This window comes from Vombatus ursinus, unplaced genomic scaffold (genome assembly GCF_900497805.2).
Source record: "Vombatus ursinus unplaced genomic scaffold, bare-nosed wombat genome assembly UNPS02014179.1, whole genome shotgun sequence".
Lineage (NCBI taxonomy): Eukaryota > Metazoa > Chordata > Mammalia > Diprotodontia > Vombatidae > Vombatus > Vombatus ursinus.
In genome coordinates this window covers 2,027,701-2,041,553 of record NW_020953957.1, presented here as the reverse complement: position 1 = coordinate 2,041,553, position 13,853 = coordinate 2,027,701, and the positions used below count along the sequence as shown (strand labels likewise).

The 13,853-nt window shown below is 47.1% G+C and overlaps 1 protein-coding gene across 1 annotated transcript in view; it reads left to right on the top strand.

Moving 5' to 3' along the window:
- MOV10 (Mov10 RISC complex RNA helicase) overlaps window positions 1–13,853 on the top strand; it is a 21,252-nt gene extending 7,399 nt beyond the window's left edge. Inside the window, exons 4-22 of the mRNA XM_027860379.1 lie at window positions 2,493–2,731; window positions 2,983–3,241; window positions 3,812–3,943; window positions 5,029–5,197; window positions 6,361–6,512; window positions 6,886–7,062; window positions 7,321–7,468; window positions 7,895–8,053; window positions 8,404–8,507; window positions 8,669–8,766; window positions 8,900–9,013; window positions 9,899–10,001; window positions 10,966–11,083; window positions 11,810–12,001; window positions 12,263–12,337; window positions 12,530–12,655; window positions 12,766–12,854; window positions 13,309–13,427; window positions 13,506–13,853. Coding sequence (XP_027716180.1) covers window positions 2,493–2,731; window positions 2,983–3,241; window positions 3,812–3,943; window positions 5,029–5,197; window positions 6,361–6,512; window positions 6,886–7,062; window positions 7,321–7,468; window positions 7,895–8,053; window positions 8,404–8,507; window positions 8,669–8,766; window positions 8,900–9,013; window positions 9,899–10,001; window positions 10,966–11,083; window positions 11,810–12,001; window positions 12,263–12,337; window positions 12,530–12,655; window positions 12,766–12,854; window positions 13,309–13,427; window positions 13,506–13,585 — 2,653 coding nt within the window. The 3' untranslated portion in view covers window positions 13,586–13,853. The remainder of the gene's footprint in view (window positions 1–2,492; window positions 2,732–2,982; window positions 3,242–3,811; window positions 3,944–5,028; window positions 5,198–6,360; window positions 6,513–6,885; window positions 7,063–7,320; window positions 7,469–7,894; window positions 8,054–8,403; window positions 8,508–8,668; window positions 8,767–8,899; window positions 9,014–9,898; window positions 10,002–10,965; window positions 11,084–11,809; window positions 12,002–12,262; window positions 12,338–12,529; window positions 12,656–12,765; window positions 12,855–13,308; window positions 13,428–13,505) is intronic.

Sequence of the window (13,853 nt, the reverse complement as noted above, 5' to 3'; positions counted from 1 at the left end):
TTTGATCACATTATTTTACCAGCTAAAATCATCATCTAACAGCATCAAAACAAAAGAAGTTACTTTTCTAGTAGCATTTCTGAAACAATAGTTTCTCACAAAAAAATTAGAAACAATATTTACATTCACTAAGATTTATATAATCTTTTGCGTGTGCCTGACACTATGATAAACACTTTACAATCATAAAATCCTCATAACAACCCTGAGAGGTAGGTGCTACTATTATTCTCCCCAAGACTTTTTCTTTCCTTTTAAATCACCCAAAGAGTCAAATAAATTCCTTTTGTTTTCTTAACCCCAGCAGACACTTTAAGAGGGTAAACACTGGACACATCTCACCTTACCCTCGGGCTTTTCAGCCGTAACCCTGAGAAGGTCAAAGAGGACAGGGTACTTGGTAGGCAGGAAGAGCTACATATTTTACTCTGCCCTCTTGGCTCCGCCCCCCCTACATATTAAAAAAAAAAAAGATGCTTAAATTTCTACAAAGGTGTTTAGCATAACTATTTACACTAGACCAAATACAAACAAACAAACAAAAACCATTATCTTCTTTACCTGTCAGTTAGTTTGCATTTGTTAAGTCCTTTGAATTTTCTTTTGTAATCCTAAATTGATTGAGGGAAAGAAGTACTGAAGAAGACATTCAGTATTTGTCAAAGAAGCATTCCTCTAAAAGCTGCTAAAATATTTCTTATCTCAAAGGAATCGAATCTTCTCCAATCCCTTTCCAAACTCTAAATTTTTTTCCTTCACATTAACCTTTACTCACATGATCAATACAAAGGCACTCTGCCTTTCCTCAGCTTTCTACCTACTTTCCTCCTTTCTCTACTTTCTTAAACCTTGTCTGTTTTATGGTCCAGAAAGAGTTAATAATAGGCAGTTCTTAAGTACCAGAGAAATTTAAACTGTAAACTGCTTTCTCTAATGAGTGAAATCACCTTCCTTTCTGCATCAAATCTGCCACTCTCCAGGGAAAGAGTGATAAGAGAGAGGCCTAAGCACTGTTTCCATGTAACTTTCAGAGTTTTATTAACTAATATTTCAGTCACAAATTTATTGTCTAATTATATTACAGTGCCGTAAATTCCATAAATGAGGAAACAAAGATGCCCTTACTTCTTATCTTTGTCTCTTGTCTGCCTCCCCAAATTAGCCAGAGTTAGAAATTCAGAGAGAGGGGGGGAGAGACAGAGAGAGAAAGAAAGTGTGAGCAACAGAGAAAGTGAGAGAGAAACAGCGAGAGAATAAGAGAGAGTATCTTCCTGAAGACTGAAAGTTCCTGAAAAAAATTTTTTTCACAATTTTTTTTTTGCACTCTTTTTCCTTTGGCTGATCAGGACACAGAGAGAAATTGGTTTGATGTACGCAAAACAAAGATAATACAGTAAGACAGACACATAGATGTACTTGCTGGTAAAGTTCCTCCCCTTCATCTCCCACTGAAACCATAGTCAAAAAGTTGGTGGGAGATAAAGAAAAAACCCTGTCAACAAAAGTCAGTGTGCACAATTTTCTAAAAGCTATATCAAATCCTTTAATTTGCAGTAATTGAAAGTCCTTTCTTTGGGCCAGATCAGGAAACCATCTGAATTTTTTTAAAAATATATTTTAGACCAATTTTTACACAATTTAAGAGCTCTGTTTTTAGTCATCCTCTTCTGAATAGGAAGTTTCCCCTGCTCCCAGGCCAATAAGAACTTCCCTAAGGGGGTGTCCATATGAATCCTTTGCAGCTGTAGACCAAGTTTCACATAATTTAATAGTGTGCTTTTTTTTTTTTTTTAAATCATTCTCGGTTGAACTGGGAGCTTCCCCTGGTCCCAAGATATTTGAACTTTTTCCCAGTAGGTTCTCTTTGGAATTCCCTTTGGCATGCTACTCACCAACTGTGTCCTATTATTGTCTTAAGTGCCTTCCCTTGGCTTTGTTCCTTTAAGGGACTCCCCCACTAAGGTAGAGATTTACCTTAGCTTTGTATTTCTTTTTTTTTTTTTTGAGCTAGGCAATGGGGTTAAGTGACTTGCCCAGGGTCACACAGCTAGTGAATGTTTTGTGTCTGAGGCTAGATTTGAACCCAGGTCCTCCTGAGTCCAGGGCTGGTGCTCTATCCACTGTGCCACCTAGCTGCCCCCTTACCTTAGCTTTGAAGATTGAGATCGTGGTTGAGGGGGAGTCCAGTCTCTGAGGCAGTCCTCCTTAGAGAAATCCTTTGATGCACTCTAGGGAGTTCTGAGAGGCTGTCTCAGGTTAGAGTTCCTCTCTCGACCTCCTGGCTGGCCCAGCACAACTGTCTTGAATAAAACTGATAAGAGACTGAGGAAGTGAAATCTGAGCATCTTGGTTTGTTAGCAAGGCCAGTTGCATAACAGATCAGATCCAGGGTCCCTCAGTAGGCACAAGGTCTTTGAATGGCAGTCATCCTCGCCATCCTTACCTCTCCCCTTCCCACCTCCCAGACAATCATCAGACTCTTCCTCCTCCAGGGATGAATACACCCGTGAGAAACATGGTGTGGATGTGGAGGTTGAAGGAGACTACAGGAGCAGAGATGGGCACATTGTTGTCAACCTGGATTTGGACCAGAAGGTGATATTGACCCTGAGGCTTCAGAACGGGGGAAGTTACCCCGTCGTCCTGCTCCGTATCGTTCCGCTTTACCGTGTCTCCCAGATAACTTTCCAGGCAGAGAGCCAAGAAGATGTGCCAGTCACGCTAGATCCTGGTGAGGGGGGTGTGACAGAAGGACATCTTGAGTGGGAAGAGGCCTCTGTTCTGGGGAAAGATTCTCAGAGAGGGTCTTGGATGGGGACAAGGTGATCTCGCAGGAAAGGGGCCATCTGTGCGTTGGGGAGAGTGGCCTTCAAGGCAGAGTCTCTGGTTAGGGTGGGAATGGGGAGTCACTGAGGGAGGATCCTATATGATGGAAGGTCCTCTGTTGGGGGGAGCAATCCTTTCAAAATTGTCTCCCCCCAGGTGACTTCTATGAGCTCCAAGTCCATTGTCAGACCAGCGATGTGGGCCAGTACCCTGCAGTGGTGCTGTGGGAGCTTCAGGGACCTTTGGGATCAAGGATAGAGAAGTCGAGAGTCTTCGAGATTGCCCGATTCCTTGCTGTTGTGGCTCAAAGCCCCCTGGCTAAGCAGCTGAAGCCCATAGCTCCTTACCGACGCAGCCGACCCACGCCACACCCTGCTTTAACCAGCCGAGTGGAAGATGGGGAGAGACCCGACAGGTAACAGCATCCTTTCCGACAGGTAACAACATCCTTTCCTGGGACAAAGATTTCCCAGCCAACTCCCTGCCTCCCAGGACAGGGAGTGCCCACAGTGGTCTGGAAGTCAGGTGTGGATTTCTCTGTTCTAACTTTTTCATGACCGATTGCAGGATGTTTAAATTCTGTGTCTTAAATTTTCTCATTTTTAAAGTGGAGATAATGACCAGCTACTAACTGTGTTACTGAGTCGGTGCAGGCCATGATTACTATAGGCAGGTAGGCGGTGCAGTGAACAGTTTTGGACCTGCATAATGGAAGACCCAAGTTTGAGGCTTACTAGCTACATGACCTCTCTCAGTCTCAGGTTCCTCATCTATAAAAGAGAATAATTACACCTAACTCAGAGATGTTGGGGAGGGGGGCAATCAAATTAAGGGAAATGCTTCGCAAACCTTAATTGCTGTGTGAATGCTGACTTACCATTTTGGAAGAAGGATGAAAGGAGGAAAGATGTATGAAAGAGTTCAAATGCTGTTTGTATCCACAGTGGTTGTCTTATGATGATTATCTTTTTCCCCATCCCTGTAGGGGTCAGGGGTATGACCTGGAGATGACTTTGAGTCTTCCAATGTACCATTGCCCTAACAACCTAAAGCAACTGCTGCCACAACTCCTGAAATCAACCAATTTCAACCATCATAGTGATGTGGCTAAGATCCAGTATGTACCTAACTCTCCTATCCTCCTCCCCAAGCCTCACCACCCCACCCTCCACCTATGTTTATTCCTTTAACTTGGGTCTGCTTCAGTCTCCTCCCTCTTTTGATCCCTCAGGCACCCTCTCCCCTGAAGCCTTGTGCATTCTTCCCACCCCTTTCACCTCAATTTTTTTCCTCTTAGTGGAATGGGTTTGATTCTTTAAGAACCAACTGAGGAATAGCATTAAGAGGCCCAGGATAAATGTGTAGGGTAGAGCTCTCCTGGAGGAATTCATGGAAAGACATGAAAAAGAATGGCATGGTATAAGAAGAAAGACATGGATACTTGTGAGTGACAGCGATGGAGGGAGCAGCCAGACTGATGGATGGGGTGCACCCAAGTATGTAAGAGGGAAAAGGATAAAAGAAAAGCCTGGGCGTGGGGAAGAAGGATCTGCTATATGGCTAAGGCTCCCTTTATGGAAAGGGAGCACAGACCCTGCAGTCAGAACATCTGGGTTGGACATCGAGCTCTGCCAGCTACTAGCCTTCTTTGAGCCTCAGTTTCCCTTATCTCTAAAAATGGAATAATTATACTTGTGCTAACTGTCTCACCTGGTTGCTGAGATTCTCAAAGGAGATAGTGAACAGAGCAAACCTTAAAGCTTCATATAAACATAGGCTCTCGTTATTAGTGTTGCCTCCCCCTCCTTCCCAATTTGACTCAGTTTCCTCATCTGTCAAATGAGCTGGAGAAGGAAATCACATACCTCTCCCAGTATCTTTACCAAGAAAACCCAAATGGGATCACCAAGAGTTGGATATGACTGAACACACTATACCTTCAAGTGTGAGTAGATAGAGATAGGAATTGCTGCTCTTCTACCACTTTCTGACCACCTGTGTGGGCTTGATCAAGTCCCTCAGACTCCTTTGGCTTCGGTTTCCTCATCTATAAAATAACGGGCTTGAATGAGATGTCTCTTCCAGTTTCTGTGATCCCGTGACCCTACTCCTCTCCTCTGCTTCTTGTACCAAAGGCTACAACTGGGAGAGGGTAGCAGATATTGGGGGAAGAAGGTTGATCCATCCTGCTTTCTATCCTAGAAGCCAGCTGAAGACCTCACTAAGCTGGAGGAATTATGAGGAGAAGTTTCGGCTGCTTCTATACCTGGAAGAATTACAGATGGAACAAGATATCCGCAGCTATGACCTGGAGTCTGTCCCCATGATCTTGGACCCAACGGAACGAAACCCACAGCTCCTCATCTTAGAGGTTAGCATTTTGGGAGAGGAGCAAGAGAAAGTGGGGAAGCGCAGAAGGGTGGCGTGGATCTCTATCCCAGGGACAATCAATTAGCCAGTACAAGAGAAAGTGCATTCTTGTGCACTTAAGCACACTGAAAACTGAATACCATGCAGACTAACCTAGAAACAAGTATGGAATAATATATTGCAAATAATTGCGAAACCATGACTAATGACGCACAGAATAAAGGAGTGTTGTAGGGATTGAGAGGGGAGGAACTGAATTTAAGGAGGATTTTAAAACTCTGGAGCACAGAAGAAGAGTGGAAGATGATGTAAGACATAATTGTTGTTAAGTCATTTTTCAGTTGTTTATGACTCTCTGTGACCCCATTTGGGGTTTTCTTGCCAGAGATACTGGAGAGGTTTGCCATTTCCTTCTCCAGATCATTTTACAGATGAGGAACTGAGGCAATGGGGGTTAAATGATTTGCTCAGGGTCACACAGCTAGGAAGTGTCTGAGGTTGGATTTCAACTCAAAAAGATGAGTCTTCAACTCTAGGCCCTGCACTCTATCCACTGTGTCACTTAGCTGCCCTAGACAGAATGAGGATGGCCCTTAAAAATGAAGGGTTCCTGGAGGGTCAAGGAATAAGGGCGATCCTTAGCAGTGTTGCTAAAATTGTCTTACCTTGATAAGCCTTGGTTTCTACCTTCCCTCCAACCCCTGCCTTAGAGTGGGTGGGCAGCTAGGTGGTGCCATAGTGCATAGAGTGCCATGCTTGGAGTCAGGAAGACTCATCTTCCTGAGTTCAAATCTGACCTCAGACACTTCCTAGCTGTGTGACCCTGAGCAACTCACTTAACCCTGTTTGATTCAATTTCCTCATCTGTTAAATGATCTAGAGAAGGAAATCACATACCTCTCCCAATATCTTTGCCAAGAAAACCCAAATGGGGTCACGAAGAGCCGGATATGACTGAAAAACCACTGAACACACTACACCTTAAAGAGTGATTGGATGGAAGAGAAGGAGCTCCAGGGAAGGGGTCGGCAGAGAGTGGCACATCCCTAAGGCTCTGGGACAGAGATGGCAGAGCTTACCCTCCCAAAACCATTTCCTCTTAAAGTGGTAATCTGGTGTGTGTTGCTCCTAGTGGGTGCTCATTGCTATACTTTCTCTCGCCAGGTTCCTGGAGTAGCTGAGAACCGTCCTTCCGTGCTTCGAGGGGACCACTTATTTGCTATCCTAAACTCAGACCAGGGCCAGGATGTGACCACCTATAAGGGCTTTGTGCATCGGGTCGAACTGAATCGGGTCAAGCTGAGCTTCTCTCCAGAGTAAGGTGGAAGGAGGGGGCAAGCCTGGTGTGTTAAATGGTGGGAACCGGAGCAGGGCTTCTTTTCATCCTGGGTCTGGGGGACATGAGATTAGGGAAGTGGGTGGACTTCTTCGCGCATAAAGTAAATTTGGGGTGAGGGGGAGGCTGAGGCTATAGTGAAGATCTTTTTCTTAGCTTGAGGTCAGAGCTGGAGAAGGGGGAGTCTAACAGCCCTAAATTTGGGAGAGGCCAGATTAAGTCTGAGCTTTTCTCCATGGAGTTGTAGCAATATATATACATTAAAAAAAAAAAGGCCTGGGAAAAACAGAGGAAGGGGGTGTATTGCCCATCTAAATCTTGTGTGTTTCCCTGCCCTTTTCACCTTTCCCCAGACTCCTGAACCGGTTTGTGAATGGGATGACCTTCAAGGTGACCTTCACCTTCAACCGGCAACCCCTACGAGTCAAACACCGGGCCCTGCGGTTGGCAAGGCCCCAGAAGCTGGAGCCACTGCTGTTTCCTTCCTCCCCCTCTGGGATCCCTCTCCTGCTTCCCACATTGCAGCTTTTGTGAGCAAACTGGTTGTGGGGGAGCAGATGGAGGGATACTGAGACTGTTGATTGATGGGAGGTGAAGCTGCAGGAAGGGCTAGAAACAGGGAGAAGCAGATGGGAAAATGGGGAGAGGGTGCCTCCGGTCCAGGATTGGAAGGAGCCCACCACAAGTTTTCTAACTTCAGAGCTGTTTGGCTCCAGGGGCCCTGGGGATGGAAGAAGTCACCTAGTGTCAACCCCAGGCATGTACTCCTTGTCTTGTCTTTCCCCAAGGCTGTATGACCGGAGTCTAGAGTCCAACCCTGAACAGCTGCAAGCAGTGAGGCACATAGTTCTGGGTACTTCCCGTCCCACTCCCTACATCATCTTTGGGCCTCCAGGGACTGGAAAGACTGTCACCTTGGTGGAGGCTATTAAGCAGGTCTGAGTCCAGCAGAAACAATCTCTCGTCTATTGAACTCTTTCCACTCAACACCACCTGTTTCTCAAGACTTTGGCGCCCCCTCCAGGCTCCTGTACTAGCTTGAGAATGGGTTGTAATGGGGAGGGTACCATCAGGCCTCGTGGCACCCTGTCCTGGGCACATTCTCAGGATTTCAGACCGTTAGTAAGGGTCTCCAGGAGCTCCTGTCACTGTTCTTCCCACCCCTTCAAAACAGATCCCTCTCTCCTTCCAAAAAAAAAAAAAAGTTCACCAAATTTTAATTCTCCCATAGGTCATAGGGCAAACCTTTGGCCTTGGGGGAACTCAGGCCTGGAGGGAGAAAAACTGGATCTGTGCTCTCTCTCTCTCTTTCCCACTGGGGGTCTGGGGATGGGGAGTTTTTGAAGAATACTGCACCCTCAGGTGGTGAAGCTCCTGCCAGATGCCCATGTCCTGGCCTGTGCCCCGTCCAACTCTGCAGCCGACCTTCTATGCAAGAACCTCCGGCCTCATTTGCCCAGTTCCATCTACCGCCTCCTGGCACCCAGTAGGGACATCCACACTGTGCCTGAGGAAATCAAGGTAACTGGGGGTGGGGGTGGCATTGGTGCTTGAGAAGGTATCTGGGAACCTTGGCAGGAAACGAGTGAGATAAACAGAAGTTTTATGAAATTTAGAACTAAGAATATAGGCTGACCATCTGGTCCAACTCCTTTATTTTATGGCTGAGGAAACTGAGGCCCAGAGAAATTGGATTTCTTCTTGTCTACATCACACAAGTAGTAGTAGATTACCAGAGTCAGACAGAAGGAAAACAGCATCAGTTCAGAGGAGCTAGAAAATGAGAATTGGGAGACAGGGTGAGGTGGCAGTGGGGGGAAGACAGGCTGACCCTAAGCTTGTCCTACCTGATCCTCTGTATCCATCCCCAGTCCTGCTGTAATTGGGACCCACAAAAAGGGATTTACGTTTACCCTGCCAAGAGGAAGCTGCAGGAATACCGTGTTCTCATCACCACCCTCATCACTGCTGCGAGGTGGGGGGTGTGTGTGTGTGTGTGTGTGTGTGTGTGTGTGTGTGTGTGTGTGTGTGTGTGTAGGTGTGTGTGTGTGTGTGTAGAGTGAGAAGAGAGAGGCTGGTTGGTTGGTTGGAATAGGGTTGTCTTTGGCTGAAGCCTGACCCACCTGATACCCCCAGGCTGGTCTCAGCTGAGTTTCCTTCCGGTCATTTTACACACGTCTTCATTGATGAGGCTGGCCAGGCTGTGGAACCTGAGTGCCTTGTGGCTGTAGCAGGTGAGAAGATGGGGATGAAGTGTGAGGGGCTATGGAGATGGGATGCAGAGTCCTGGATGATCAGCTGGGGAGCCCTCCCCTTTGCTTAGCCTTCCCTAGGGTTTCATCCTTCTGATGCCCCTGTCCTCTCCAGGATTGCTGGCCATTAGGGATTCAGATAATCCAGGTGGACAACTGGTCCTGGCTGGAGATCCCCAGCAGTTGGGACCTGTGCTACATTCCTCCCTCGCCAAGAAACATGGTCTGGGTAAGTAAGGGTGGTTGGGAGAATATTTCAGTATCACGATGAATCCAAGATCTCAATGTGGGCATGCTCTCTAATGATTGTGTAAATACCATTATGGCTCTCAGGCTATTCCACTGCTATCCTCTACTTCTGTTGTGTGACTCCAGATTCCTAGCAAGTAGTCATTTACTTGGGGGAGGGTGTGTGTGTGTGTGTGTGTGTGTGTGTGTGTGTGTGTGTGGGTGGGGGGGGGTGTGTGGGTGGGGGGGGTGGGGGGGGATGGACCCACTCTACCTCCCTTTTACACATGACAATTCCTCAGATACATGAAGAAAGTTATCATGTTTGTTTGTTTTTTTTTATGGTGAGGCAATCAGGATTAAGTGACTTTTGCCCAAGGTCACACAGCTAGTTACGTGTCAAGTGTCTGAGGCCAGATTTGAACTCAGGTCTTCCTGACTCCAAGGCTGAAGCTTAATCCACTGCGCCACCTAGCTGCCCCCAAAGTATTATTATAATTATAATTATTTTTATTATTATTTTGTGGTGAGGCAATTGGGGCTAAGTGACTTGCCCAGAGTCACACAGCTAGTGTTATATGTCTGAGGTCAGATTTGAACTCAAGTCCTCCTGAGTCCAGGGCCAGTGTTCTATCCACTGTGCCACCTAGCTGCTTCTAGGCCTCTTTTCTGCAGGCTAAGCATCCCCAGTGTCTTCAACTGATGTTCTTATGATATTATCTAAAGGCATGTCACCTTCCTCTGGCAAAGGGATCTTAGGATTTCTCAGAAACTGGACCACAAGAAAAAGTGTCCCATGCCTTCTCCCTTCACCCCAACAATTTAGGAGTGACCTGTTTCCTATCCCAAAATAGCTCAACAGTATCCCTAACTGACCCCCACACAGGTATTTCTCTGCTGGAGCGGCTTCTGAAGTACAACCCTCTGTACCAGAAGGGCCCCAAGGGGTATAACCCCCAGCTCGTCACCAAGTTATTGCGCAACTACAGGTATTCCCTGCAAGGTCCTTGGCATCCCTTCTCCTCCTCACCAAAACCCACCTCCTTTCCGCCAGTCTCTTCCTGTTGGTTCTCTTAACTGTCCTTCCATAAAAATAATCATAACCACTTTATATCATTTTAGCACTTTATAAATCACAAAAGTACTTTCACAACCAGTATCTCATTTGGTCCTCACAACAACTTGGTGAGATTGTGAGAGCACCCATCATTATCTCAACAGATGGAAAAACAGACACAGTAAAGTTAAATGACTTGCCCATACAGCTAGTAAGTATCAGAGTGAGGACAAGAATGTTGGTCTTCTGACTTCCATCTAGCCTAGTGGGTTCCCCCCCCCCCCCACTTAAAACACCTCCTTCTGGAGAGGTGTTTGCAGACATGGAAATTGGTGTCATATGAAAGCCCCACCCCTAGCCAGTGGAGGTCAGTGTTCACGTATATCAATTTCAGGGGAGCAGAGAGGGTAGGGACAGGGGAATATATCAGAAGATTTAACCATGCAACATGACATTTGTGGGGTACCTTTCATGGGATAAAAAAATGAAAAATAGTTCCTGCACTTGAGCTTATTCTAATAGGCGAATAGGGCCTGTACACAGCTAGGTATGAACACAAATGAGCACCTGATGGCCAATAGAGAGCTTACTTTCAGGAGAAGGCATGGGGGACATCATGGAGGCAATGAATGACACATGAGCTGAGCCTTCAAGAGTGAAGGTGAGGAAGGAGTGTGTTCTAGGTCCAGGGAATGGTCTAAGCGAAGGAATGCATGAATGCATGGAGGCAGGAGGGTGTAGTTCAATTTGGCCAAAGGATAGTGAGTTGAAGTGGGAGTAATGGCGTTGAAAAGGGTGGTTTGAGTAATATGGTCAGACCTATGCACTGAGACAACTCATTAAGTCTGATCTTGTTCCTGGTTCTCTCCTATCCCCCTTCCCCCTTCATTCCCCAGGTCTCACCCTGACATCCTGTTCATCCCTAACAATCGGTACTATGATGGAGAACTAAAGCCCTATGCAGATCAAGTGGACAGAGAACGATATTGTTACTGGGAGGAGCTGCCTCGCCAGGTTGGTGGGGGTGGGGGTAGAGGTTTCTAGGAGAAGAGGGACTGAGCAAGGTCACACAGGTTTTCTTCATCTGTGAAGAGTACATCTACTGTTTCTTTAGGTTGGTGTGATGAAGATTTTTTTAACCTGTTTGTTTGTTTTTGAGTTTTTGGGGGAAGGAGGGTGTTGGAATCTCCCATTGAGTAAACTTGTTTCAGATCCGCACGTACTTTGCAACTGAATCTTAGAGAGTTACTGGTTTGACTCACCCAAGGTCATTTATCTGATATGTGGCAAAAAAAAAAGCTAGAACTTAGGTCTTCCTGACTCTAGACCTGCTCTTAAAATTAAGGCACTTATCAAATGGAGGGAAGGAATTTCCCCCCCATAACCCTTCAAACATCCCTTCCTTGACTAGCCCAGGCTAGCCTCTTTGTCCCACTTTTCACCAGAAAGGGGCAACTTGACCGGAAACAGATACACAGGAAGACTGTGTAGGGTCTTGGGGTGAAGGGGGGAACAGGATATCTCAGATCCTTTGTCTTCTCCCTAGTCCTGAAGAGAGATGGAAGGCCACCCTATCTTGGTCAGAGCTTGGTGGGGGGAGGTGGGGAGAAGAGGCAGGTAAAGATGGAATCTCCTATTTTTAAGGCAGAAACATTCCTACGTGCAAGTTGGCCCCAGTGACGGGGAGGGAAGGCAGGACCACTTTGGATTGACTGTTATTCCATACGCTTATCATCCCAGGGCTTCCCGATCATCTTTCATGGTGTGATGGGCAAGGATGACCGTGAAGGAAACAGCCCATCCTTCTTCAACTCAGAGGAAGCAGCCACAATTGTTTCCTACCTGAAGAAACTTCTGACCCCACCACCTAAGAAAGGCCAAGGCCGGCTGAGCCCCCAGCAAGTGGGAGTTATCTCCCCGTACAGGAAACAGGTTAGACCTCAAATCCCAGTAGGGTGAAATAAGCTCCCTAGGCCCGTCTTCATGATGTCACATTCACCCATAGGAGGGAATGGCTCTATCGTGGCTGTTCTAAGGTACTGAACAACTTCCTTTCCTAGCAGCCCACTGAAAGGAAAAGTCATAATCTTAGAGCTGGAAGAGATCTTACAAAATCATCTCATCCCAAGCCCTTCCCTGCTGCATGAAGAGATGGAGAGGTCAGCTCAAGCACCCACTTTTCTCTTGTTTCAGGTGGAAAAAATCTACCAGTGTATCACCAAGCTGGATAAGGAGCTTAAGGGGCTTGACAATATTAAGGATTTGAAGGTGATGGCCTTTTAAACCCATTTTCATCTTCATCAAGGCCTGGGGGGTTCACTTCCATTCCCTTTTCTGCCCTGCCCTCACTTCAACATCTCTGCACACTCTAGGGGCTTCCCAATGGACTGCCCTGATTTCTCATCTCTCCTGCCCTTTCTCCTCAACCGGTCCTCAAAATCCCACTTCCCTTGCTTGTAGGTGGGCTCCGTGGAGGAGTTTCAAGGCCAAGAGCGCAGTGTTCTTCTCGTGTCCACCGTTCGTAGCAGCCAGAGTTTTGTCCAGATGGATTTTGACTTTAACCTGGGCTTTCTCCAAAATCCCAAGGTTAGGCGGACACTGGATGGGGGAATGGGATGAGCTATCTCCCGCCTGGGGAGATAGCTCTGGCCCTACCTCCCTCCACCCCCAACCTTGTTCTCCCTTCCTTGTTGCAGAGATTCAATGTGGCAGTGACACGAGCCAAGGCCCTGCTTATTATTGTGGGGAACCCTCTGCTGCTGCGCCAGGATCCTGAATGGAACATGTGAGGAACATGGGTGCCTTTACCTCCTTTCCTAATCTTGGGAGAAACCAAATCACAAGGCCTCCCCTATCCCCACCCATAAGTCCTTTAGCCCCTTCCTCCCACCTTAGAGCCTCTCAGAATTACCTAGGGCTAGTAGGGGGATGGGAAGGTGAAAAAAAAAGGGGGACAGACACTTCCCTCTGCTCTGGATTCTAGGGAGGAGGGTGGTCAGTGCTGTAATCTGTAAGGAGAGGACAGTAGCAAGGTCCTAGAGTTATGTTGTATCTTCAAGTACACACACACACACACACACACACACACACACACACACACACACACACACACACACACACGGCAGGCTATGCAAGTCACTTAACCTCTGAAACTCAATTTCACCACGTGTCAAATGGGGATAACCGTACCCTACAATGAACATAAGATGTCATGGTCCCTCCCCTCCCACCTTCCCCAGGTTTCTGGATTTCTGTAAAAAAAATGGCGGCTACACTGGGTGCCCCTTCCCTAGTCTGGAACTAGAGCAGACCCTGGAGCAACAGCTGAGCACCCTGAGCCTTGGCCCCTCTACCTCAGGTAAGGCAGCCCCAACACTAAGAGGTCACACCCCAACCCGTCTCTTGCCCACCTGGCATCCCCTCCTCCTTTTTCTAGAAATTCACCCTCATGACCGTGCCCCGCTGGCAAGTGGCCTTCAGGAGCAAGTGGAACCACCCTGGAGAAATGAGCTTTAAGGAGACCCTTCCTTCTGGGCCCCAGCCCCTGCCATCAGCCAAGCCTCATGCCTGTACTGTTCCAAACACTGAACAGAAGAATCCCACTGGGCAGGAAAGAAGGAGGGAGGATAAGTGAGGAGAGAAGGGAGAAATTTACAAACCAAGCCATCCCTGCCCCTCCTCTCAGCTAGAGATGACACATCAGCCTTCTGGGATTTTTGGGGGGGGGGGTAGGGGGGAGAAGGAAGAGGACTCTGGAAACAATAAAATTTGTTCTAAGCCATGA